This window comes from Rhododendron vialii, chromosome 1a (assembly GCF_030253575.1).
Source record: "Rhododendron vialii isolate Sample 1 chromosome 1a, ASM3025357v1".
NCBI lineage: Eukaryota > Viridiplantae > Streptophyta > Magnoliopsida > Ericales > Ericaceae > Rhododendron > Rhododendron vialii.
In genome coordinates, this window is record NC_080557.1 from 48,797,623 (window position 1) to 48,821,948 (window position 24,326).

Below are 24,326 nucleotides of genomic sequence, written 5' to 3' on the forward strand. Positions count from 1 at the left end.
TGTGACAAACAAGGTAAGTGGAAGGTATATATGTTTGCGTGTTGGTCTCGGTGGGTAATTGGGACAAATTCTCAACCAACAAGTACTTGACGAGTTGAATATTTGTCCACCTGCGGATCAAAAAAAAAAAAAAATATTTGTCCACCTGCAACAAACTTGCACAGTCTCAAATTTGATGGGTTGGCTGAATTTTGGGTTTGAAATGCAGATTAATGCGGGTTGGGTTGGTGATAAACTTCCAAAGAAAAAAGGATTTAAAATAAGATATCAAAAAACAAGAGTACAAGATTAACAACAATGGTAATTTAAACAAGATAAACAAATGACTTTTTAGATTTAGCAGTTTTTAATGGCAATATGAATGGTATTTTTCAACACAATGTGTTTGGTCGGGTTTAAGGTAGTTGAGAGAATATCACTAGTAGTTAACTCAACTCCAACCACGCAGTTTATCACCCGCACAACCCAACCCGTAAATCCTTCCCTATCGCAGTTGTTGGGTTGGCTCATGTTGAGTCGCTTTGATGGGTTGACAATATTTTTAGACCCATAATGCTAACTGCTAAGGTAAGTTTATAGACAGCATATTGAATATGAGTTGAGCTCCCTACTTAAATTCTGATATGCTGAAATATTCATCACTAATGCTTGACTCATACTGTAAAGGACTGGGTTGTCTTTTCCATTTATTAGTACCTGGGAAATACTACAATACACATCCCTTATTTGGGTGTGTATCATATGCACCTTCAAAAATGTTATGAATTATAGAGACAATGTTACGAATCGTATTGCTAAAAAGTTACGAATCGTATAAAGGTTACGAGATACCCCAAAATTTATGAATCATAATGAAAATGTTACGAATCGTACTGTTGAAAGGTTATGAATTCTAGAACAAAAGTTATGAAACACACTAAAATGTTATGAATGAACCTTAAAATAGGTGCATATGATACACTATTTTAAGGAGTGTGTATTGTAGACTTTCCCGTTCACTGTTATTCTTAGATATTGTTAGGATGAATATATATGCAAACAAATGTTAGATTAAAGTCACACCTTGTCCTGAATTTATATTTTTGTTAAAAAAATAATATGGCTTCATTTATGTTGTTTGGTACTCATTACCCATTAGTCTCAGTAGTTTGGATTTTGTTTCTTGTTGTATTTGATGCTTTTGTTTGATAAATTTATTATTTTCATGATTCGAAGCTTTTATTTCAAATTGCTAAATTTTTCGTTATTTGTGTAAAAAAAATTCTTACTGTTTGAATATCGGTAAGTGCCAATCGACTTTCACTCGTGTAAAACTGAGGGTGACCTGTGTCACAGCCCCTCTATATAATGGGCAATGGCCCATAACTAGGATTCCGGCATCTAAAGGGCCCAAGGTAACAGTGGGCCTCTTGATGTAGCCATATCAGGCATGAACGCTTTCCAGCGGGGTTGGACCTCCAGGGCAACACGACAACGTTTTAATACAGACCCGGTACACCCATAAACCCTCGGTTCCCCAAGCCCAACTCCAAGAAAGAGAAACACTAGTCATGTCGTAGTATATCGTATTACGAGTAGTGGAATAGTATTTTCTGATCTGAAATCTGGAGTACGTAATTGCAAGATCTGCGATGCGATAGCAGCAGCATCTTGTCTTGCTGAAGGAAGTTAGCTAAGTAGCATCATACGATCAATGGCGTTCAACAATTACTATTACTTGGTTACGAGCTTCTTCTTGTTCATAATCACTGCAACTACACACGCTACTGCTGATTTGATTCAAGGCTGCGGTGGATTTGTTGAGGTAAGTCTGTTTCTGTTTGCTATCTAGTCTAGGGTTTCCTATGAAATTAAATCTGTCGTTGCCGTCGATTGCTCAAATTGTGTTGAATTCTTCCTAATTGTGTGTTATCCTGTAACTAACATAACGACTTGTTCTCATTAGTATCAATGGTGAATGGATAACTATAGGTGACCGTCAACTGTTTCAACAGTCACTTTTGCTGTTAAATCTTTGCTTTTAGAGAGTTTTTTTTAGGTCTATGGCAATTTATATAGGCGTCAATTTCTGTGTTGCAGGCGAGTTCGTCTCTGATCAAATCAAGGAAGCCAACTGATGCTAAATTGGATTACTCTCATATCACGGTATTCTATCATGTTACTTGTTGCCTGTTACCTTTTAGTGTCAATATGCCATTAATACAAGTTTTTTCTTTCTCATCCTCGCCTTTTGTATTCTTCCTCATCTTCTTTTTATGTTTTCCTTTTTCCTCCGCCATGCCAAAGTCTAATGGGTCTTAATCTTCAATCATGCACTTAGTTATATAGTTTCTTTCTAAGCCTCACTCGTACGAGGCCTATCTGGGAAGTCCTTAAAACCAGTTCTATGCCCCTGCCTTCCATGAACCCACAAGATGGAAGGTTAATTCAACCGTACAATACAAGACACTTGTGTGTGCTAGTATGATAGCCGTTGGTACTATTGGTATTTCTATTTGCATAAGGGTTTTGATGGTATGAAATGCATGCCTACAAGACATCAGTTTTGTTATCTAAGCATCTGAAGTACTCCATTGTCAAATTATAGGTTGAGCTTCGCACGGTGGATGGATTGGTGAAGGACAGAACCCAGTGTGCTCCAAATGGTTACTACTTCATTCCAGTTTATGACAAGGTATTTAAAACAAATTCCTGTTGCACATGTCGTGTAGTTGCTTGTTTTGTCAAACATAAACTCATATTTATCAAGCCTCATTCTAACATTGGGTTGGTTAACCCTGCAAAATAGTGCAAATTCTTCGAAGGGTTCATATCAAGCTGTTGATGACTTAAGTTGGGTGATCTCCACCTTAGGTGGGGTGTTATGTTGCTAGTTGCTAAGACGAGCTTCATCTATTTGTAAAGCACAAGCGTAAACCTAAGCCGATATTTTTTAGAGTCTATCGATTGCGTAGCAAGGCTCGATATAATTAGGGTTATTGATACTTAACTTTGAAACCTACTAGTATCATGCGAGAACTGCTTGATCACATAGTTTTGGCTCTATATTTCGTGACATGCTTAGCATGTACAATTTAGATCTCATATTTACTGCTTTCATCTACAGGGTTCCTTTGTAATTAAAATCAGGGGACCGGAAGGATGGTCATGGGATCCAGATCAAGTTAAGTATATCAGTTGTCAATAGATAATTTTTATCATCTTCAATGATTCCAATCCTTTGTACGGCTGCATTTGTAATTGTGTTTGGTCTAACTATGTAAGCGGAAAACCAAATGCTTTTGTAGGTTCCTGTTGTTGTTGATCACACTGGTTGCAATGCCAATGAAGATATAAATTTCAGATTCACTGGGTAAATGCGGTTGATTTCTGTTCATAACTTGTTGAGTATTTGTATTATGTGCAATATTCTTTCTGCGCATGTTTGGTTACCTATAGTGCCCTATGATATTACTCTTCAAGGTTCACTGTGTCTGGAAACGTTGGGGGAGCTGTTGGTGGAGAGAGCTGTCGAAACAGAAATGGAGGTCCATCAAACGTAAACATTGAGCTTTTATATTCGACAGGCGATCTTATATCATCTGTTTTAACATCCGCAACAGGAAGTTACTCATTCACTAACATTATCCCAGGTTTGTGTTCTGTTGTTAGTTGCCCAACAAATGTTCAAACTTATTTGAGAACTTTACCATCTGAAAACCTCATTGGACCATTTCTAAATAGTTTTATTGCATAGTTCCTGGAAAGAGTGGTTAGCAAGACATTGCCATTAAGTTACAGTATTCTTTTCTTCCAGTGGTCAAACTTATTCTTTTCTTCCAGTTGTCTTTGCTGTTGTGTTATTGTGGAAAAAGGTTCACTAAGTTCACATTACCTGTTCTTGGGTGTAGGAAAGTACAAACTACGTGCTTCACGTTCTGATTTGAATGTAGAACATAGAGGTTCCATGGAGGTTAGATGCTTGTTTTATTTCAAAGATTTTCTATTACCCTTTCTGCTATTTTTTAAATTGTTCTGTACCCCCACCACCAAACGACATACATAAATGCTGCTCATGTATTGGCTGGAGCTGCAGCTTCGTTTTACATGTTCTTCACTATGAGCATACTGTTGCAGGTGGAACTCGGTTTTGGAAATGGTTTGGTTGAGGACCTTTTCTTTGTCTCTGGTTATGATATTCGTGGATCTGTAGTTGCTCAGGTAATTTTTTGTCACTAATAATTGCTGGATGGTGAGCAACTTTTAATACTCCCTTAAAAACCAGGTGTGCGTTTGTTTGTCTTCAGTTATTGGCTGGTAATTTGAAGGATCGGAAGTTGTTAATAAATTTCAGTTCAGCCTTGAGCTCAATGTTGATGCATCTTTTGTGCTATGCCACTTGATTAGAAGCTTTTTGTTTGATAGTTTTGTTTCTTATAACTAGAATTTTATGTACAAACAGTAATGCATATTATCAACTGAACTTCGTAAATAGAATTTTTCTAAAGTGTTTCCCATTTGCCCCATCAATGTTTATGTATTATGTCTGCATGCCCGTGTGTTGTCATGTGGCTTTTGTGGTGGGTGTCTTCATGCTTCTTTTCATGAGTGTGTAATTAGTTCCATGGAGTCTAAATCTACTTAGTAATTCTGCATGCAGCAATCCTCTAGAACCTCATGATACTTCGCTTCAGTTGATAAATTACAGACTGCTCCAGCATTGTCATGTTATTTATGATTTTCTAGATGAATTTGTACAACAATTTAAGAGTGGGGTATTATTATTATTATTATTTTGCATTTAGAAGTACTGGTGGTGTCCCATGTGTTTAATACTAACGTCTTCCAAAAAGTTGACTTTCTTCTCGTTCTGAACATTGACATGTTATGATGTGTGTTACCTTCAATTTACTTAGAGAATTGAACAAACTTGACATCACAACACCTGGGATAGATTGCTTAAAGTAGTAACTTGAGATAGATGCATAATTATTTATCCTGCCCTTCGCTTAGAAAGAAAGTCCATTTTCAGCATGCATTAATTCCTACGTGTTGTCGGTCGAATAAAAGCCTTTTCCTGGGTTTCAGCTGGGGAGTCTTGATAAGCATGTACATGTGTTTCAGCCGATGTCCCAACTAGGACTTGAACCCAGGGCCTCCCTATCTGGTGTGTCAAAAGATGCAACTCTATCTAACACCCCTGCACCTCCCCCCTCCCCTCTTACAACTCGAGCTAATAGCGTGTTGTTATGTACCAAAAACTAAAGCCATTTTTATCATTTGATTATTTTGCAATCTTGCATAATGTGACCTTTGTGGTGGAATATAGTCTCTTGTATGCAATCACATGTTTAAAGAGTACACACATAAGCTGGCAAAGCTGGTTGATTTGAACCACCTCTTTTTTGATTAACTGCTTACATGCAGTTGGCTTCACCTTCTTTCTGCTTCTCCCATGTTTTATGGTTACTAGCGTCGGCACGTGCTTTGCACGTGCTCAATACTAGCCAACATATAATAATCTAACGAGATATGCTATTAATGCTCGGTTGGGAAGCACGTGCTCAATACTAGGCAACATATAATAATCTAACGAGATATGCTATTAATGCTCAAGGCTAAGTTTGGTTTGGTTATACGCTATGAAGGCAATATTTTGCACAACAATGTGAACAATATATTTATGTGGTACTGTTTCACTAGTAATTAAATAAGACACTATTTTACAACAACCAATGAGGCAGTGCCACACTACATGCTGTACAAAATGTTACTCCCTTCTTCCCAAAATATATAGTCCCTCTTTGGTAGTCCTCCATTTTAAGGGAACACCATCGTTACTCTACATTGTATATGACTTTCCGAAATTACCCTTCCTTTTAAAGTACAATGATGTACTTTTTTGAACTTCAAGGAAAATTTCCCTCTACATCTGTGATGGAATTTTGAATATGGGTGAAAGGGCTAAAAGGAAAATGTACCAATTTTTCCTCATTGACTAGTCAAAATGGACAAGTATGTTGGGATATCTAAAAATGGAAAGATGGACCAAAATTTTGTGACGAAGGAAGTATGTTAATAGACTTTTGTAAGTTTAATTTTAATGCAAATATTGCGTTCCAATATTTTTTTTTAAAATTTTATCACTACTTTTGTTGATTGATAAGGTCAATTTCCTCTATTAGCATTGGTGGCCTTATCATACTTGTCCTCATAAACCTTGATAAATATCCTAGGGGGCTCTAATTTATCCCTTATTAATGTTGGTGAGTCGGTCCTCCCTAATACTTTTATGAAAATCTTCACTTTGCATGTATATTTTAATGTTGGATCTCATAAGACCAGACTCATGTTTTAGTATTTTTAATTTTTAAAACATGAGTCTGGTCGTCCCAACTGCCATTTTTGTTCTAGGTGTAGATAACAGTTTGGAGATCAGAGACCTGTAGATATCTTTGGACTTTGGTGAAGTCTTTCGACTGATAATTTCGAATTCTACTTCTGTTACACATGTGCAAACTTACATATGGATTGAAGTTTGTTAAAGTTTTTCTTTTTCTTTGATAGGGAAATCCCATCTTGGGAGTTCACATTTATTTATACTCGAGTGATGTCTCCAGTTTGGAGTGTCCCCAGGGCCCTGGCAATGCCCCTGGACAAAGAAAACCTCTCTGTCATGCTGTGTCTGACGAAGAGGGAATGTTTACGTTTAAGTCAGTACCCTGTGGTAATATTTATTTTCTTACTTATTGATACTTTTCATTCTATTCTTGGAAATTCTTACTTTTGACTGCTCCTTGATATCCTGCTTTTGCTTATTCGTATCTTCTATGGAGATTCTACATAGCTTGCGCCTGGATGTAAAAATCTTCTGTCTAATATTGAAAGCGGCCTTAAGACTAAGACCTTTTTCCCAAGATTTTCTGAAAGACTATTTTTCTTTGGCCTCAGCCTTAGTTTTTGAACTGTAAATTTTTGAGATGACAAAAAATAGGCGCTTTGCATTAAAACATTTTTTGCGCCAGAAAATTATGTTGGATTTGACAGAACCTCTTATGAGGAATATAAATGGAAAGTGTGCTTCCATTTGTCATTTTTGGAATTATACAGCAGTTCATTCTTTGTAAGTGAGATTAATTATTTTGAACTTATTGCCTTGCTTAGATGCATGACAGCATGAGCAAGTTATTTTTTTTGGTTCTTTAGAAAATGAATGGCTTCTTACTTGGATACACTGCTTTTGGTTTCTGAAAATATTACAGGGGTTTATGAGCTTATACCATACTACAAGGGTGAGAATACCGTTTTTGATGTTTCACCTCCCTCGATGTCAGTGTCTGTTGAGCATGATCATGCAACAGTTCTTCCAAAGTTTCAGGTCTGATGTTGGCATGCTTACTTTGTCAAAGCTAGTATGTATCTGTCGACCACCCTTCTGATGCTAGTGGCTTTGTTCCTTTGGATCTTTCTCTTCTTGATATAATAGCCATACAGAACCAAAAATTTGTACCATTATAGCCAACTATGCAGTAGTGCTCCACTTCTGCTACGGTATGCACTTGGCAAGTACTTATCGTTCCTTGTGAGCAATGTCACAATAAATGTATTTCTTGTGATCTTTTTTAGAGTCTCATAATAGACTTAATCTCATGTTAATATGGTTTGTGAACCACATCTCTCTATTACTTCAATGGTTTTTATTTTCTCCTTTGACTTGATTTAGTTGCAATGCTTCTAATTGGTGTAGGTCACTGGATTTTCTGTTGGGGGTCGTGTAGTGGATGGGAATGGTTTCGGTGTGGATGGTGTGAGAATTATAGTTGATGGTCATGAAAGGTGTATAACTGACAAAGAGGGATATTACAAGCTTGACCAGGTAATTTGATGAGTGCTCATGGTAACCGAGTTGGCTGTTCTCCCTCTGCGCCCATCCCATTTCTCTCTCTCTCTCTCTCTCTCTCTCTCTCTCTCTCTCTCTCTCTCTCTCTCACTACACACACACATTTTGCTTATTGATTCAACACTAGATTGCCATTTTTATGTGATGATTGGTTTGTTGGTTCTTCGTCTTTTGAGTTGATTTCCTGCTCAGTTAATAATGAGAATATGCTCACCTTTTTGGTTCCTTATGATTCTGATAAAGATGGTTTATTATAGAATGTCATGTAGCATTCGTTTAAAAAATTGTCTTCTGAAATTTCGTTTTTGACTGGCATATTGAAATTGTGCAGGTTACCTCTAGTCGTTACACGATAGAAGCAAAGAAGGAGCATTACAAGTTTGACAAACTGAAGGACTTCATGGTACAGTTTATCGAAACTAATTTTACTGTTGCATTTAAACCTGTCATAAGGTTACCTATTCTTGGAGGCAGCAAAGAGAGTAGTTTTCTTACATGTACTTGACAGTTGATGCTTCTAGAATTTGTGTCAGTTCTCCTTTTCATTATGAGGTATGACGCACGTCGTTTCTCCTAATTCCACTTGATTGGTTAGGTTTTGCCCAACATGGCTTCAGTAGTAGATATTAAAGCTGTCTCCTATGATGTCTGTGGCGTTGTTCAGATGGTTAGTTTGGGCTACAAAGCAAAGGTAACTTTCAATTCTTTCGTGCTGTTTTCCAATTCATGCACTGAAATATGTGAAAATGGATGTATGCTGTCTTTTACTTCTAATTTTCTATATCTGTATAATCATTTTTTGTAGTTATCTGGCAATTTGAAAAAGGCCAAAGGGTGTTGTGAATTGTGATAGTAATTGCCGTCAGAACTATTACGGAATTATCATGATAGAGATAGATTTGATGGAGTTACCGATTACTGTTGGTGGTAGCAACAGTAAATCCTTTGTGTGAGCTGTTAAAAGTTTAGTGGTCAGGGACATAGTGTTTGAGGTAGATTTGGTGGCAGAAGGTTATGCTAATGGATGTTCTGTTGAAGGCATTGCGTGGGTCCATGACCTAGGATAATGATTTGGGCGTTTTGGTTTTCATTGGGTGATCTGGGGGGTTATAGTGACTTGGGTTGTAAAGATTATGTGGTCTTGTGGGTAATGGTTGTGATGTAATGGTCGCAGCTGTAGATCTCTTTAGATTCTTATGTCGTTGTATTCCTCCGTGTCTTGTGTCTCAACACTCAAGTTGTTGGGTGAGCTTGGAACCAGGCAAGAATTTGATGATGTGTCAGAGCCTTTTTTATTTCTCTCTGTTCCCAATATTTTTCTTGCTAGTGTTTAGTTTTGAGGTTTTTTTTGCCTTGTATTTTCCACTTGCTAGAAACAAAAACCATATTTAGAGATTTGTATGGGTCTTTAATCTATCAAAATTTACGACAGATATGTAACTTAATTAGCTTAGCTTTGTCATTTATTTTCTCCTACTTCTTGGCTATCTGTGGATGCTAGGTAGCCTTGACTCATGGACCAGAGAACGTTAAGCCTCATGTTAAGCAGACTGATGAGAGTGGTAATATCTGCTTTGAGGTATGTTGGCACAAATCTCCATCTATTTTGCATAGTCTTCTGTTTCTGGCCCTACTTCTACTATTATATGATCATTTAAAGAAAGCGTGTTTATTGACTTCAGTTTGTTTGTTTGTACGTTAATCACAAAATGCAATGCCACGGTTTAATCTCTCGTTACAATTATATCAGTGAACTTGCTTAAACCCAATGTGATGTTTGTTCATATCTAATGTATTTATGTAAAAAAATCTAGCTTATAATCTTCTTGGACAGTTTGCAATACTTTGAGGCATGTCATTGGCAGAATTTGAGAATAACACGGAGGAGCCTTTTGTAGACTTAATGCTATGAGATCTTCTCCTTAATTAGTTGCATTGTCCTCAATAAGTTGCGTTATTTTTTAGTGTTAATGGGTTGGTAGCTGACTAACTCATCCAAATAGAAGCATGCACATTCTTACTAGTTATGTTTTCTTCTTTTACATCAACTTCATAATCTTTATTTCAATCACAATTCTTTCTAGGAACTTATTAGATTTGGTATGAATGCTTGTAATTGTAAAATGTTGAAATGGTTAAGCAGAAGCAAAAGCACATTGCGAGATAGTTTCTCTACTTTTATGTGAGTGTAAACGTAGATTTTTAATCCATATTAGCCATCGTTTTTGACAAGCTCTAGGAGGTTTTAGAATGGTGTTATAATCACTTCGATCACGAAGAAAATTAGAGTGTTGGTACTGTTGTACAGTTTTAAGCATTGTCTGCTGTCATGCATGGATTTATTCTCTCATTTTAAGTTGTGAGGGTTAGCCTTTGCTTTAATGACTAAACTATATATCTTCATGTTTGATTGCATATTTTCAGGTTCCACCTGGTGAATATCGCTTGTCTGCTTTGGCTGCCAAACCTGAGAGTGCACCTGAACTTCTGTTTTTGCCACGTCATGTTGACGTCTTGGTGAACAGTCCTGTTCTGAATGTTGAGTTTTATCAGGTGGTTTTCATTGAACTAGAAAGGTTCAGGCTGCCTTTTGTATTTTGATGATGAAATTTTTATCTCTTTTACCCTCAGATTATAGGAGATTTGGTGAACAGTCCTGTTCTGAATGTTGAGTTTTATCAGGTGGTTTTCATTGAGCTAGAAAGGTTCAGGCTGCCTTTAGTATTTTGATGATGAAATTTTTATCTCTTTTACCCTCAGATTATAGGAGATTTCATCAAGCACTTCCCACAGTGCATAGTTTAATCTTTAGCAATCCCAGAGTCTCATCATATCATTCTAGCATGGAAAAGCCAAATCAATTTTTAAGGGAATAAATATCAAGTTGTTTGTTAACTCAGATGATATAACTTGCGAAGGATTTCTCTTGAATTAATTGCTTCAAACCAGGTTTTCTCATTATGTGGCTAGATCTTAGTCTGTTACTATGAGAAGACGTAACGGTTATGTTATAGTGTTTAAATTTTAAGTATTATTTCAAATCTGTTGGTTGGAATTGGAGTTCAATTAGTAATAGCTGTAGTTCAATTAGTAATAGCTGTACACAGTATGCTTCATAATAATTCTCTTCAAAAAAAAAAAGAAGTGTCGTAATAATCTTACTTTATTCTTCTGGAACTTTAGGCACAGGTGAATGTTCTTGGGGAAGTATTGTGCAAGGAGAAATGTGGCTCGTCTGTTTCTGTAACACTTGTATGGTTGGGTGGCAGAAGTAGAGAAGAGAGAGAGCCAGTTTATTTGACTGATGAGAGTAGTGCGTTTTTGTTTACCAATGTTTTGCCTGGCAAATACAGGCTTGAGGTACTGTGCTTGTCTGCTCTTTTGTATTTTAAATTTATGGCATGGTCCTGATTGTTTCAATTGGTATTATGACAGATGGAAGGGTATTCTTGCAGAATTTACTGTTTACATTTTCTCTTCCTTCTTGTATCTGAGCAGTTTTGACTTAGCACCATGGAATACATTGCTTTACTTGCTTCGCACTCAATCTTTTTCTTTGCAACCTATGTAAAATGTACCCGATTGGTGTCTTTCACTACCCATTTGAGTCAAAAGCTATGTTCTTTGTGTCACCTTTCATTGACTGTTGGCATTTCAGACACTTGCCAACTGGATGTAGATTATTATATTGCCTTTTGGGTTAGAAATGTTCAAAGGTGTAAGTATTTTAATCTTTAATTTTAATTGAAAATGAAATTCCATTTTCACGCAAATCTCTTTGGCTGTTTCATATGTATTGACCAACTTGTATATGTATAGAAGCAGATTAGAGCTGTCCTCAGTTTGTCATTTCCAATCTCCTGTAACTGTTCCAAGTAGTCAATGTAGTTAGTTGTTTTGAGGATTTCTCTCTTAGTCTTATTAACTGTCTCAATTGATCTCCTTTCAGTTTGTTGCAAGTTTTTTCATCACTGATTTTGTGGCTTTATTTGTGTTTATGAAACTTGTGTGTATGTTTGTTCTTTGTCTTTTTAGGTGAAGCACACTTATCCTGGAAAAGAGTTAGGAGAAGACAAGTGGTGCTGGGAGCAGCGTTTTATCGATATAGATGTTGCCACAGACGATGTAAAAGGGATTACTTTTGTGCAGAAGGGTTACTGGGTGAATGCAATTTCTACCCATAATGTAGATGCCTACATGACTCAACCTGATGGTTCTACTGTGAATCTGAACATTAAGGTTATCTCAGTCTTTTAAAAACTCATTTTTGCAGCTGCAGATAATAGAGCTGCTCTAACTCTTTTGAGGAACTTACTTTTGGCTTCTATTCTTCCCATGGACTGCAGAGAGGTTCCCAGCAAATATGTGTGGAATCTCCTGGAGTGCATGAACTTCAGTTTGTTAACTCATGCATTTTCTTTGGAAGCTCATCTACAAAAATTGACACGTCAAACCCATTGGTACGTTCCTATTTTAGTTTTGTTCCCTTGATATTAGTATCACTACTCATAGAACTTCTGTATCTTGAGCTTGTCCTCTTACCGCTCTTCATCTTGCTGCAGCCTATCCATTTAAAAGGAGAGAGGTACCTCCTCACAGGGCAAATCCATGTTGATTCAAGCTCGCTTAGTGGTGTGGATGAATTACCTGAAAATATTCTGGTGGGCATACTAGATAGTGAGGGTACTCTTCTGAATGGTACTTCTGCCAGACTTGTACCTGCTGAAAATGATAAAGCTAGTGCTGCTGTATTTGAGTATTCAGTTTGGGCTAATCCTGGAGAAAAACTTACTTTCGCTCCTCAGGACTCAAGGTACATATATCATAGTTATGTCGGTGGATAACTTTTCTTTCTTACCCTCAGTAATCTTTTGCCTAATGATTAGAAAGATGTATTACTTGCGTAATTGGGGGGATCTTTTGTTCTCTATCGCAAGAAATCCAACTAGATTATATTTAAGTATGCAGATTCATTTTCTGCACCCCAATAATCCTTTTAACATGATGTTGTTCATTAGTGGCATCGGTATCTTGTTTGTGCCACATAAACTTTGTTTACACTGTTTTGTGCTAATAATTTAGTAGGTTTCAAAAAGAGTTTTAAGATAATCAGTTTTTTATGGTAACTAGGAGCTTTATTCCGAAAGAACAAAATCAACAGGGAGACCCTCTAATTACAAAAATTTAACCTGAGCAGAAAAACAGATTTACAAACAATGAATAGCTCCTAAGGAATAAGAAAGAATATGTGAAGAAATGATCCAACTTTTACAAAGCAGACAAGAAACATCTGAAATCTTTACACTTCTACTCTGGGTAGCCTTAATTCTAACTTTGAACTTAATCTGATCAATAAGATAGAAGGGAGATCTCTGAATGCCCTTTGACTATACAATGATTCCTCTCTTGCCAAAGGAAATAAACTGTAGCAGCAAAAACAGACTTCCTGAGAGTATCAGGGAAAGACTTCCCGATGAACTTGCTATAGAACCAGGTGATCTTTTGAGGCCAGAGATTAGGACCCATAGGAGTGCAGCAAAGCTTAGAGATACAGGACCAAACTTGGGCAGAGAACACACATTCCAGAACAAGTGGGTTTATCCTATGTTTGTCCCCAATAACCAATCCATAGAATAAAGCTATGCCTTGGGATGAACTTAGAATGCCATACTAACTTGTGCCAAGTAACCAGGGGGTGCTGAATCCGAATTGCACTCCAAGTGCAGGAAACTTGGTACTCTGAGGTAGGAGAAATGAACCGTGTTACTGAGTCAGTAGTATCGAATTTGGGCTGAAATGGAGGAGCAGGGAGGGAGAGGAAAGGCCAAGTCCAAACATTATTGCAGGCAATACATGAGTCCTTAGCGTCCATGGAACTACCAGAATTTACTGCAAATTGAGTACGATAATGTGTCAGCAAGGGCCCAACAGGGTGCCAGTTGTCATGCCAAAAAAAGTTTAGAAGAGCCATCACCAATAACACATTTGCTGAAGGCCTTTGCTGTGTCTCTAAGCTGGAAAAGTTTTCTCCTAGTCCAGGAGCAAGAAGGAAGACTCAGTGTCCAGAGACATCGATTATTCATTACATATTTATAGCTCCGTTTTGGCTATAATGAATTTTTCCTAGACACAATGGCCCATAAATGCCTGAGCATATGTGCATTGTTCCAGTCTAAAATTGTTCTAAGACCTAGGCCACCCCCTTTTTGGGCCCACAAATTACATCTAGAGTAACCTTATGAAAGTGCCCATATTTCTCAGTGCCTGACCAGAGAAAATCCCTCAGAAGGTACTCAATATGATGACTGATATCCCTGAGAAGGTACTCAATATGATGACTGATATCCCTGAAAAGGTACTCAATATGATGACTGATTTAGGAAAGATGAAGTGCATAGTCCAAAAAATCTGCATACTGAACAAGAAGGAGCCAATGATTTGCAGTCTACCAGCAGGTGAGAGAGTTCTATTTGCCCAGTTAGCAATCTTGGGCAATCTTCCAATAAGAGGAGAGCAATCAGAAGCTGAGAGCTTTGTAGATATGACCAGAATCCCCAAGTTTCTAACTGGAAGAGTTCCAGCTTGGAAACCCAACAAACCACAATGACTTGGCTTATCTTGCTCAGAAATCCCAGCAATTTTGCTTCATGAATTCAGCTGATCTATTCATGTAGCCATTGTCTTCTTGCTTTTTTGTATTTTGATTGTAATAGTAAATGATTTTATTTTTCAGTCAATCATTCCTAAGATACTTGGCCTTGGTTCATACTCATCTCCTATGCTAGTGCTATTAATGCTCCTTGTATGCTCTTACCCTCTTTTATAATGGTGTTTCAGGGAAAAGGCTCAGAAACAAATCTTGTTTTATCCTAGACAACATGTTGTAAGTGCAACTATTCACTTCCAAAATCGGCCTTATGCTTATTGAACATAAATTTTAAAATCTTTTTTCTTTGTTCCCAAGGTGTCAGTGATACAAGATGGTTGCCAAGCTTCAGTTCCCATATTTTCCGGTCGACCTGGGATGTACATCAAAGGATCAGTTTCTCCACCCCTTTCTGGTGTTTATGTGAGAGTTATTGCTGCAGGGGACAGCCGCTATGTCCCACTTAAGAAAGGTGATGTAGCTCTTGAAACTGTGACAGGAACAGAAGGTTTCTATATTGGAGGACCTCTCTATGACGATATAAGTTACAGCATTGAGGCTTCAAAGGTATGTAAAGTGTAAGAGGGAATATAGTCATGGCACAGTAATGCGTATTCTTGTACAAACATTCTCATTTACTTTGTTATGAACTATGAAGGTGTAACTTCTAACTAAGGTTAGTGAAAACTAACTCGCATTGGAAGTGCTCATCAGTCACGATGTTATTCATTTTTAATCCTGCTTTGTCACGAAAAAGATGAATTTACTTGCATGGATTATGTGCTGTTTAGAACCTTAGCATATCCGTTATTTAGCAAGTGAAGTTCAGAGCAGTATGTAAGGTTTGAAAATATTAACCTGCCATGGTGAGCCAAGGTGACAGCCCTACCAGGCTACCACAGTCCTCAGAAATGCCCGTTGTCTACTGCATATGTGCATGACTTGCATGTAACTTCTGTAATAATTGCCTTGTTTTGGGGACGAAATATGGGGATACCGGATATGTAAGAATCCTCTTCGTCATCGTTACCTTATGTAATCGAAGTATATAGGGTGTTAATTAACCCTAAGGTCCCTTCCACACATAATCTTTGTATATTAAACGATAACTCATTACAGGGCTATTTACCAAAAAAAAAATCATTATAGGGCTTAGCTAACCAATGTGGGACAATGATCAAGACTAACAATATTCTAACACATTATGTGATGAAGTTTTTGCTAATGTCAATACACCACGATTGAATCCCCACTTGTGTACCTGCAGTTTGAAATTCATCCCATAATTAGCCTCAACCATTACCATTTGAACATCTATTACAATATAGTCTTAAAATTTCTCCTCTTTAATGCCTGATTAACTTAATTTCCTTGCCCATGTGATGAAGAACCAATGAGAAAGAAAAAAATAATCAAAGAAGCGAAGGGAAGGAATATTTGTCAAGTAGTACTCAGATTTCTTGATTTCCAATTATACCAAAACCCTCGGACAAATTGTACCGAGCGTACGTACATACAGATGCAGATGGACTTGTTCCATAAAAAAATACTACCTCCGTCCCAAAATAAATGTCCGGCCCGCAAAACGAGAACTTAAAAATAATACATTTTCAACAAGAAAAAAATTCGAACTTTTTTCATAAATTAGAAGTTCTCGTTTTGGGGACCGGTCATTTATTTTGGGACGGAGGGAGTAAATAAATGAAAACATGTAGTAGAAGGTAGAATTATGAAACCACTTGACATTTCGATTAAACATTTGATTTGTTCCTGTTCATTTGCCTAAAATAAATGCTAAGGCCTCCTCTCCTTGCTCCCCGGCTGGATCAAGGAGGAGGAGGCCTTGGCAAACATATACTAGGCGAAGGACAATATAAAAGTTAATTTACTTCTGGGATTTAATTTTATTTAAAAATATAATCTTCTTCGGAACAAGCCTCTATATAAACATGTGCTAGGCCAGAGCTTTCACGAATTGGAGCCTTGCTTTCATTGTGCAACTCCAGAGTTGCTCGGCATAATTGCAACTCAAGAATCACAAGTCTTGTCAAAGACTCTAGATTCTCAATGGCCGCTCCCCCATCCCTATTCCCCCACTGGTTCTTTCTTCGCCATTCCCTCCTCCTTGTCTTATCCTTCTTCTTTCTTCCCCATTGGTTCTTAATCACCAAGAAAGTGGTCAGCTGCCTTGCCTGTCTTTGTTAAGGCTTAAGCAGTAGGTTTGTAGGCTGATGCCTTCATATCGATGTGCATGGTTTATATATCTACACTTTACGAGCTGCTTTCTTGATGATATTTGTAGCATTTTTACGCTTAGCAACTATAACGTTTGGAATCTCCAGTGGCAGAATTTCATCAGATTTATGGTTATGTGGTTTTCCTTTGCTGTTCGTGGAAACTGCCTTATATTCTCTTACTTGTTGCAGCCTGGCTATTATGTAAAACCTGTTGGGCCTCACTCCTTTTCGTGCCAGAAGCTTGGTCAAATTTCTGTACACATATACTCTAAAGAAGACGTGAAAGAACCTTTTCCTTCCGTCCTGTTGTCATTGAGCGGTGAAGATGGTTATAGGAACAACTCAATAACTGCGGCTGGTGGAATTTTCCTATTTGATAACTTATTTCCTGGGAGTTTCTATCTCCGTCCTCTCCTAAAGGTACTTAGTGGGATTCAGCAGTTACATCATGTGGAAGTTCTTTATTATCTGTCGTCCTTTTTCCCGTGATTTTCATATCCTTGTTTCTCCATCAAATAAGTGCAGTTCTGGATTTTAGTCACTTGAATATCCATAAATTTAGATTAAGTAATGACTACATTTGAACTCTTGGGGGGTTGAACTTTTTGATTCTGTAGCATTAACGTTTTTGCCAATTCAGCAGAATCCAACACTTAACACCAGCTTTTGAATCAGTTCCCATCATGAATTAATTTCATGTTGCCTAAACATGAATCATTGTTATTTTTGGGATTTTCAGAATCAGTATTCCTATGCTTTTTCTTGATTTAAGGATGTAAAGATGCTGGCAACTTCTCCTTGCCATGGACTCCCTTGAAAAGCCAGTTGAAAGCTAACTTTTATTCATGGTGTATGCCAAAGAAGAATTATTTAACTACGTCAGCCAAGAAGTAATTTTTTTCTTGTAGGAATATGCTTTCTCACCTCCAGCACAAGCAATTGATCTTGGTTCTGGGGAGGCTAAGGAAATCATCTTTCAGGCCACACGTGTTGCTTACAGGTATTTCCATAGTCTCTGTCAAACTTGCAGTTGTAATTTTTATTTGATCGGCTATGTTTTTTACTAGAGGTCGGACTTATATGTTCTGAAATCATGTTGAAGTTTTATGGGATCGGGTCACCGTAAGTTTGCTCTAATTTCAAAATACTTTGTACATCAACCATGACACTAATTTGTAAACTTTTCTCTGTCTCTCTAAGTTGTTTTTAGGATTAGCTGTATCTGAACTTTGGTGTTACATATCTACCGTTGGACTCAAAGAGGATTGTTGACAGTGTTTAACTCAGTTTTAGTTTATCTTTTTAATGTGTATATCTCACTGTGTGAGTGATTAGTCTTTGCTTAGTTTAGAAAGGCAATCGCTTATACACCTCCTCGTTGTTCACATCAAACACTGTTTCGTCATGTAGAAGAGTATATTTCAGTTATACTCTTCACTGATCAGCATGTGTTAGAGCACTAAGTGTCTTAAAAGCTTAGGCTGTTAGGACAAGGACTAACATGTGTATCAAGCTATCTAACATTCTCTGCTATCCTGTCTCACACATGGCACGTAGAGAGGCGGAAAAACCGAACTGAACATGGTGTACCAAGCTTGTAAAGTGCACAATAAGAAGCAATACAGGGTAACAAAGGCAGGTTTTGAAAATTGATCCCGGAACTTCCTGGATTCAGATCTGACCAAGTTGGACTACCAATGGTTTCAAAAGCTTCAACTGTTGGGAAATGACTTGATAATTTTGAACAAGCAGAAGGAAACTATCGCATGCTTTTCCATTCTGGCTTTAGTTGACTTCCGATATGCATTTATCATTTGGTCACGCTTGATATGAATGAGGATTTGTCATTTATATGCTTTCCCATGTCAATTGCTATGTTGAACCTTGGATTGGGTGAGGATTTCTTTGAACACGAGATGGGTAAATAACAGCTCGTTTAGTGTATGAGATAGACGTTGAAGAGATGAAGTATGCAGGATGAAAGTTATCATGGAGAAAAGATAGGACATGACAAGAGAAGGGAACTATAATAGGTAAGGGTAGAAAAAGAATAAACTAGAGACAAAGATGTTTGATAGGAGAAGTAAAGGAAAGAGAGGAAACGGAGGGGATGCAGAGAATAGCTCTTTCCAGTATTCGAGTTGGGCACTTCCAAATATTCAACTTTCTTTAAGTTAATGAGGCAAAAATTTTAATTCATCTGTTGGGAACTGTTTTTTGCCCCACCTGCATAATTCCCATGTATGAGTTTCATAGACCCCTAACCAGCATGATATCTTCTAAACTTCATCCTACCTATCGTAGTACCTCATACTCCAGCCCTTTGTCACTTAAGTTTCCTCAAGTCCTAATGAAAGGAAAATATTGTAGAGAATCCTGGTAATGCTTATGAACATAGTTGTCAAATCATGAATAGAATCGAGGATCGAAATGGTCATTTTTCGAATCGTGAATCGTATCGAATCGTGAATCGCTCTGATTCAGTCATGACTTCTATAATGCATAGAAACCTATGCTTATTGATAAGGGTAACAACAATATATACTACAAATAAAGATTTAGGCCTAAATCAATAAATACTTTCTTCTAAATGATGATTTGATAATAACGTGGAATATTAGGTAAGTTGCTTCTATCGCAACTACCAAGAGATGATGATTCATAAAGCCTACTTATGGTTCTTTTTGTACGAAAGAGTTATAAGTACAAAACAAACCCTTAGAAGGTCTATAGGGTTGTTATATTCCATTTATCTTCCTCATTTCGATTCACTCTCGTAATAAATCTCTTTTTCTTATTATCTATCCCTATAACATAGACAAAAGATGACATATAACAATACTAGACCTTAAAAAAATATTTGAACCCTTTTCAAACAACAAAAGAAGCAAAACAAGAGTAAAAAATGAATTTCAGAAATTTTAAGTGAATCGAACGATTCACTGATTCACTTACGATTCTCAGCTATTTCTGATTCGGTAGCCTATTCGTATCGATTACCCACTGAATCGTATCGAATGGTACGATACGAATCGTAAATCACCGATTCACTTACGATTCTCAGCTATTTCCGATTCGGCAGCCTATTCGTATCGATTACCCACCGAATCGTATCGAATCGTACAATACGAATCGTGAATCGTACGATTCTGACAACTATGCTTATGAAGTTAAAGAGATTGGTCAACGTGATCTTTTCTGAAGTCTGATCTCAACTTGCTGCAATAATTACCTTTTCTGGGAGAAAGTTGGTCCTCGAGTTTTGTTGATCTTGAGCACTGAAAATATGCTTGATCAAAGATTCTTTCACTCTCTTTTACTGAGAATATGCACTGAGAAGTTGGTGTAGCCCAGACTTCTTCAGAATTTCTTCTGGATACATGAGACACTTAGATGGTCTTAACTTCTTTGCAGCGCTATGGGCATGGTTACTCTCTTGTCTGGCCAGCCAAAAGAAGGTGTTTCAGTGGAAGCCCGCTCGGAGTCAAAAGGTTTTTACGAGGAGACAGTAACCGATTCATCAGGGAATTATCGTCTGAGAGGACTCCATCCAGATACAACCTATATCGTAAAAGTAGCGGAAAAGGGTGACCTCAAAAGCACTAGAATTGAACGCACATCTCCAGAATCTGTTTCTGTCAAGGTTAGTTCATCACTACTGAAGCTTGGTTTTGCCATTCAAATTTGAGTCCGAGAATTCAGAACCCAGTGTAAGATTTTGTTCTCCCTTTTCCCTTAAGGTTGCCAGCTAATTACCTGAAGAAGCTGACTGTGTGTCTGTGTATAGTCTACGTGATCATTATATGCTTAATGCAAACAGAAAAGATTTCCCTGGGGATTTCACCTCATCTAAGCACTGTCTTTCATTGGATTTCCACAAACTTTTTGGTATGTTTTGATTTGGGGTTTCTGATTTGTCTATGTAGGTTGGATCTGATGATATCAAGGGGTTGGATTTTCTGGTATTTGAGCAGCCAGAATTGACCATTCTTAGCGGCCACGTTGAGGGGAAGAGGATTGATGAGCTACATTCACATCTTCGGGTGGAAATAAAATCAGCTAATGATCCATCCAAGATTGAATCCGTCTTCCCATTGCCACTTTCAAATTTCTTCCAGGTGAAGGACTTGCCGAGGGCTAAGCACCTTCTGCAGCTAAGATCTGCTCTCCCATCAGCCACCCATAAATTTGAATCTGATGTTATCGAGGTTGATTTGGAGAAACATACTCAAATTCACGTTGGCCCAATTAGATATAGAGTCGAAGAGGATTTCCACAAACAGGTTTGTACATGTCAGGCGGGTTACTTTTAACCATGTCATGCAAGAAGTTTTAGATAACCTTTTGGAGTTCTAATCGTGCATTTTTAGAATACATTAGAATCACAATTCCAACAGCACTGATTATTATTGGGGTAACACCCTACAAAACATCTGAAATGCCCATAATTCTTAACGACCAAGAACTGGAAGTTGATGTTGGAAGGAACAACATGATCTAATTTAAAATCCCACTCAACTGATCACGTCTAACATTTGTTTCCCACAGAAGCTCTCCATCCCGCTGACGTGCCTTAAGCCACTTGCCTGCGGGATGGTTTATTTTTTTCTTGTGCTAGTATCAGTTTTGACAGCTAAATGGCTTTTCTGGTCTGGTGACATTCATGTCTCTTGTAGAACTACTTCTATTTCCAAGTAGTCTGTTTTCTGCCAATGAGAAATCAAATTATGATCGTCTCAACTCAATTATCTTTGTTCCATTTACTTGGTGCCACTATGATACTATACTTCTACTCAATTATCTTTGTTCCATTTACTTGGTGCCACTATGATACTATACTTCTATCACCTATAAGGTAAAATATTTTCTCTCTTTTTGGTGGCGTGCAGGAACTGACAACAGCTCCGGTATATCCTCTTATCGCTGGAGTTTCAGTGATTGCTCTTTTTATCTGTATGCCAAGGTTGGGAATGCTTTTTTTTTTTTCCTTCTCCTCGTCCATTGATGATAATTCCCGTTACTACCCTTCCGAGACAAGACACATTTTAATTTTCTGTTAGAATGTAACTCTCTATTTTAGGTTAAAAGACTTGTACCAAGCAACAATGGGAGTGTACGTCTCAAGTTCCAATGCAAATGGAAGGAAAGAAGTTAGAAAGCCAGTGATCAGAAAGAAGACTTACTGAAGACCTTCTGCATACTCATATGGACTTACGAGGTAATTTTGGGCTTACAACCAGTTTTACGTTTTCCAGATCAAGTTTTGGCGCAGGACGAGGTTTTCATAGGCAGGAGCTTTTGTAGCTTAGCATCTGGATTATTCTCACGACCAACTTTAGTAGTTGCTTGGCGGCGGCAGCTTTCCAGTTCTCCTATTCCATTCTCCCTTTGTGGTTTTACTGTGGTATTAATTCATAATTTTACCAAGGTAATCCAACAGCATGGGTGTAGGGCCTGTGGGCCGTGCTCACCTGTCCTGACGACTAATGAGTTTTAGAGTCACAGCTTTGTGGAAGCCCCATTACCCTAATTGTCTTGGGCTGATTGCCATATATCGTACAACGTACGTCTTCATCTTTCTTCATGTTCTTGTAGTGAGGCAAGTACTTTGCAAATGTTTAGTGATTGAAATTTGAATTAAAGAGTAGAGCCTTCTTTGATTTAGTAAAAATGTATTTAAGCTTAATAATACAAGTTTGAGTAAAGAAGTGGAGAAGAATTTTGAGGTTTTTCTTTTAACCCAACTTTAAGTGTTGGTCAAGTTTTCACAGATGGCGATGTGGGCAACCATTACTAGCTTTTAATTCATCAATAACTACACAGTTGCATTTCATAAAACTTATGCTCCTGAGTGGTTTTGGGAGCATCATACCCCAAGTCGTTTTTTTCTTATTTTATGGTAAGTGTTGTCATTAACGTGGTAAGTGTTGTTAACAAGTACACTAAGTGTTGGCTTCAGGCAGTTTTTTTGGGTGTATTTTGTTTTGTTTGTTGTTCTTTGTACTTTCGAACCGGTAGTGTCTGCTTTTATTGTACTGTGTTTTTCTTTTGTTATATATAAATTGAGTTTAATTCTGGTAATAAAAAAAAAGTATAGTAAGTGTTTCTTAAGGAAGTGTAGCCATGTAACATAGTAAGTGCTGCCTTAAAGAATGGTATATAAAACATGTTTTTGTAGTAAGTAATATTACGTTTTTTTGGTAAAAAATTCTTAAAACCATCTCGTTTTTACCAATCCACCTTACTTTTTGTGAGTGGTTTTGATCTAAAGATTGTAATTTATCTATTTTTTAATTTAAGGATTCATATTTAATGGGAGCATCGTACTCCCGTGCCACAAGGAGCATTGTAGAAGTCCAGCGATGTGAACCCTCTCAAACCCAAAATAACCGCGTCCAGCTACCATGCCTCTCAATCTGGCATTGAGGCATCATTCCCCAAAGTTGTACTGTGTTACTAATAGCCCTTGGATCATCAAAATTTCATCTCAACCGTTGAATTGAAAATGGAAGAAACAGTTATAGCCAGTCAAGAAAAACTCTCAACACACTTTCCATAACCTCTTCAAGGGCTTAAATTCACTGATAAAGACAAAAGGGAATTGATATTCACACATCCTTTTTTGTTATTAACTCTCCTTTTCTATTTTTTAGTGTTAAAAGTATATGTATTCATTCGCTAAAAGACAAAAAAGAAATATAAATAACAAAAAAAGAAATGTGAATATCAAATTTTAAAAAAAAAAAATCTTCAAGGACTCCAAGGGTGCACCTGCTCCACTTCAAGGGGAAAAAAAAAACGTGCACCTGCTAATGTTTTTTTTCCCCTATTTCTTTTCTCCTTTTTGGTTACTGTTGCAACCAAAAAAATTTCTACGTATTTTTTTGAAGAGGAAGACACAAGTTTAATAAAATAAATATGTGCTTTGCTTTATTTGAACGGAAAGAGTTGCCCCCTTTGACCTGAATTTTTGTATCTTCCGCCTTTTGGTTTTTTCTCTTAATTATTATCCTAAATAGTGGTATATAGTATCATACAATATCACAAGCGTGACCATAACAAATTGTAAAATGGTTGTAAAGATCATTAATTTCATGTGTATATGACAGACTCAAACATGACCTAACTAAACTAAATCAAATCGAGTCTTATGTCCCAATCAATTGGGAATAGCTACATGAATTCTTTTTCTCAATTGAGCTCTGTCAATGGCTACTTGTTCACACAAACCTATTAGACTCATATCTTTGTGTTCAATAGCATTTAGGGCCCGTTTGGATGCAGGATAAGGATTAGGGGTATTAGTTATGAAGGGGGAATAAGATAGTATGGGGTATTATGTAAGAAGGATGGACCCATATTGATATGACGGGGGGATTAAATAGTATTTGGTTTGGGTGAGGGATAAAATGGAGAGATGAAGTTGTTTTGTAGTTGAAATGAAAGAGAGAGGGGGTATCATCCGGGGGTATTATGTAATAACACCTCAGAATCTCCCCATAAATAATCCCCTCGTCAAGGGGTATTAGGGGGTATAAGAGAATTCGGAGCTTAGCTAATACCT

The 24,326-nt window shown here is 37.3% G+C and overlaps 1 protein-coding gene across 3 annotated transcripts; it reads left to right on the plus strand.

The window, feature by feature from the left end:
• Positions 1-1,390: 1,390 nt before the first annotated feature.
• LOC131304587 (uncharacterized) lies at positions 1,391-22,501 on the plus strand. 3 transcript variants are annotated; one of them, XM_058331878.1, is made up of 27 exons: positions 1,391-1,804; positions 2,080-2,145; positions 2,588-2,674; positions 3,107-3,163; positions 3,288-3,352; positions 3,463-3,632; positions 3,891-3,952; positions 4,117-4,200; positions 6,547-6,706; positions 7,242-7,357; positions 7,727-7,855; positions 8,211-8,282; positions 8,475-8,570; positions 9,381-9,458; positions 10,304-10,432; positions 11,063-11,239; positions 11,915-12,118; positions 12,226-12,339; positions 12,442-12,692; positions 14,717-14,762; positions 14,844-15,092; positions 16,952-17,182; positions 17,671-17,762; positions 20,177-20,405; positions 20,689-21,045; positions 21,652-21,725; positions 21,843-22,501. In XM_058331878.1, exons 1-27 carry the CDS (start codon positions 1,694-1,696, stop codon positions 21,946-21,948), a joined length of 3,612 nt encoding a protein of 1,203 aa, XP_058187861.1. In that variant the 5' UTR covers positions 1,391-1,693; the 3' UTR covers positions 21,949-22,501. The 3 variants fall into 3 exon arrangements, with proteins under 3 accessions (XP_058187861.1, XP_058187869.1, XP_058187876.1); XM_058331886.1 differs by having other exon boundaries at positions 21,823-21,949; XM_058331893.1 differs by lacking the exons at positions 10,304-10,432; positions 11,063-11,239 and having other exon boundaries at positions 1,456-1,804.
• The last annotated feature ends 1,825 nt before the right edge of the window (positions 22,502-24,326 follow it).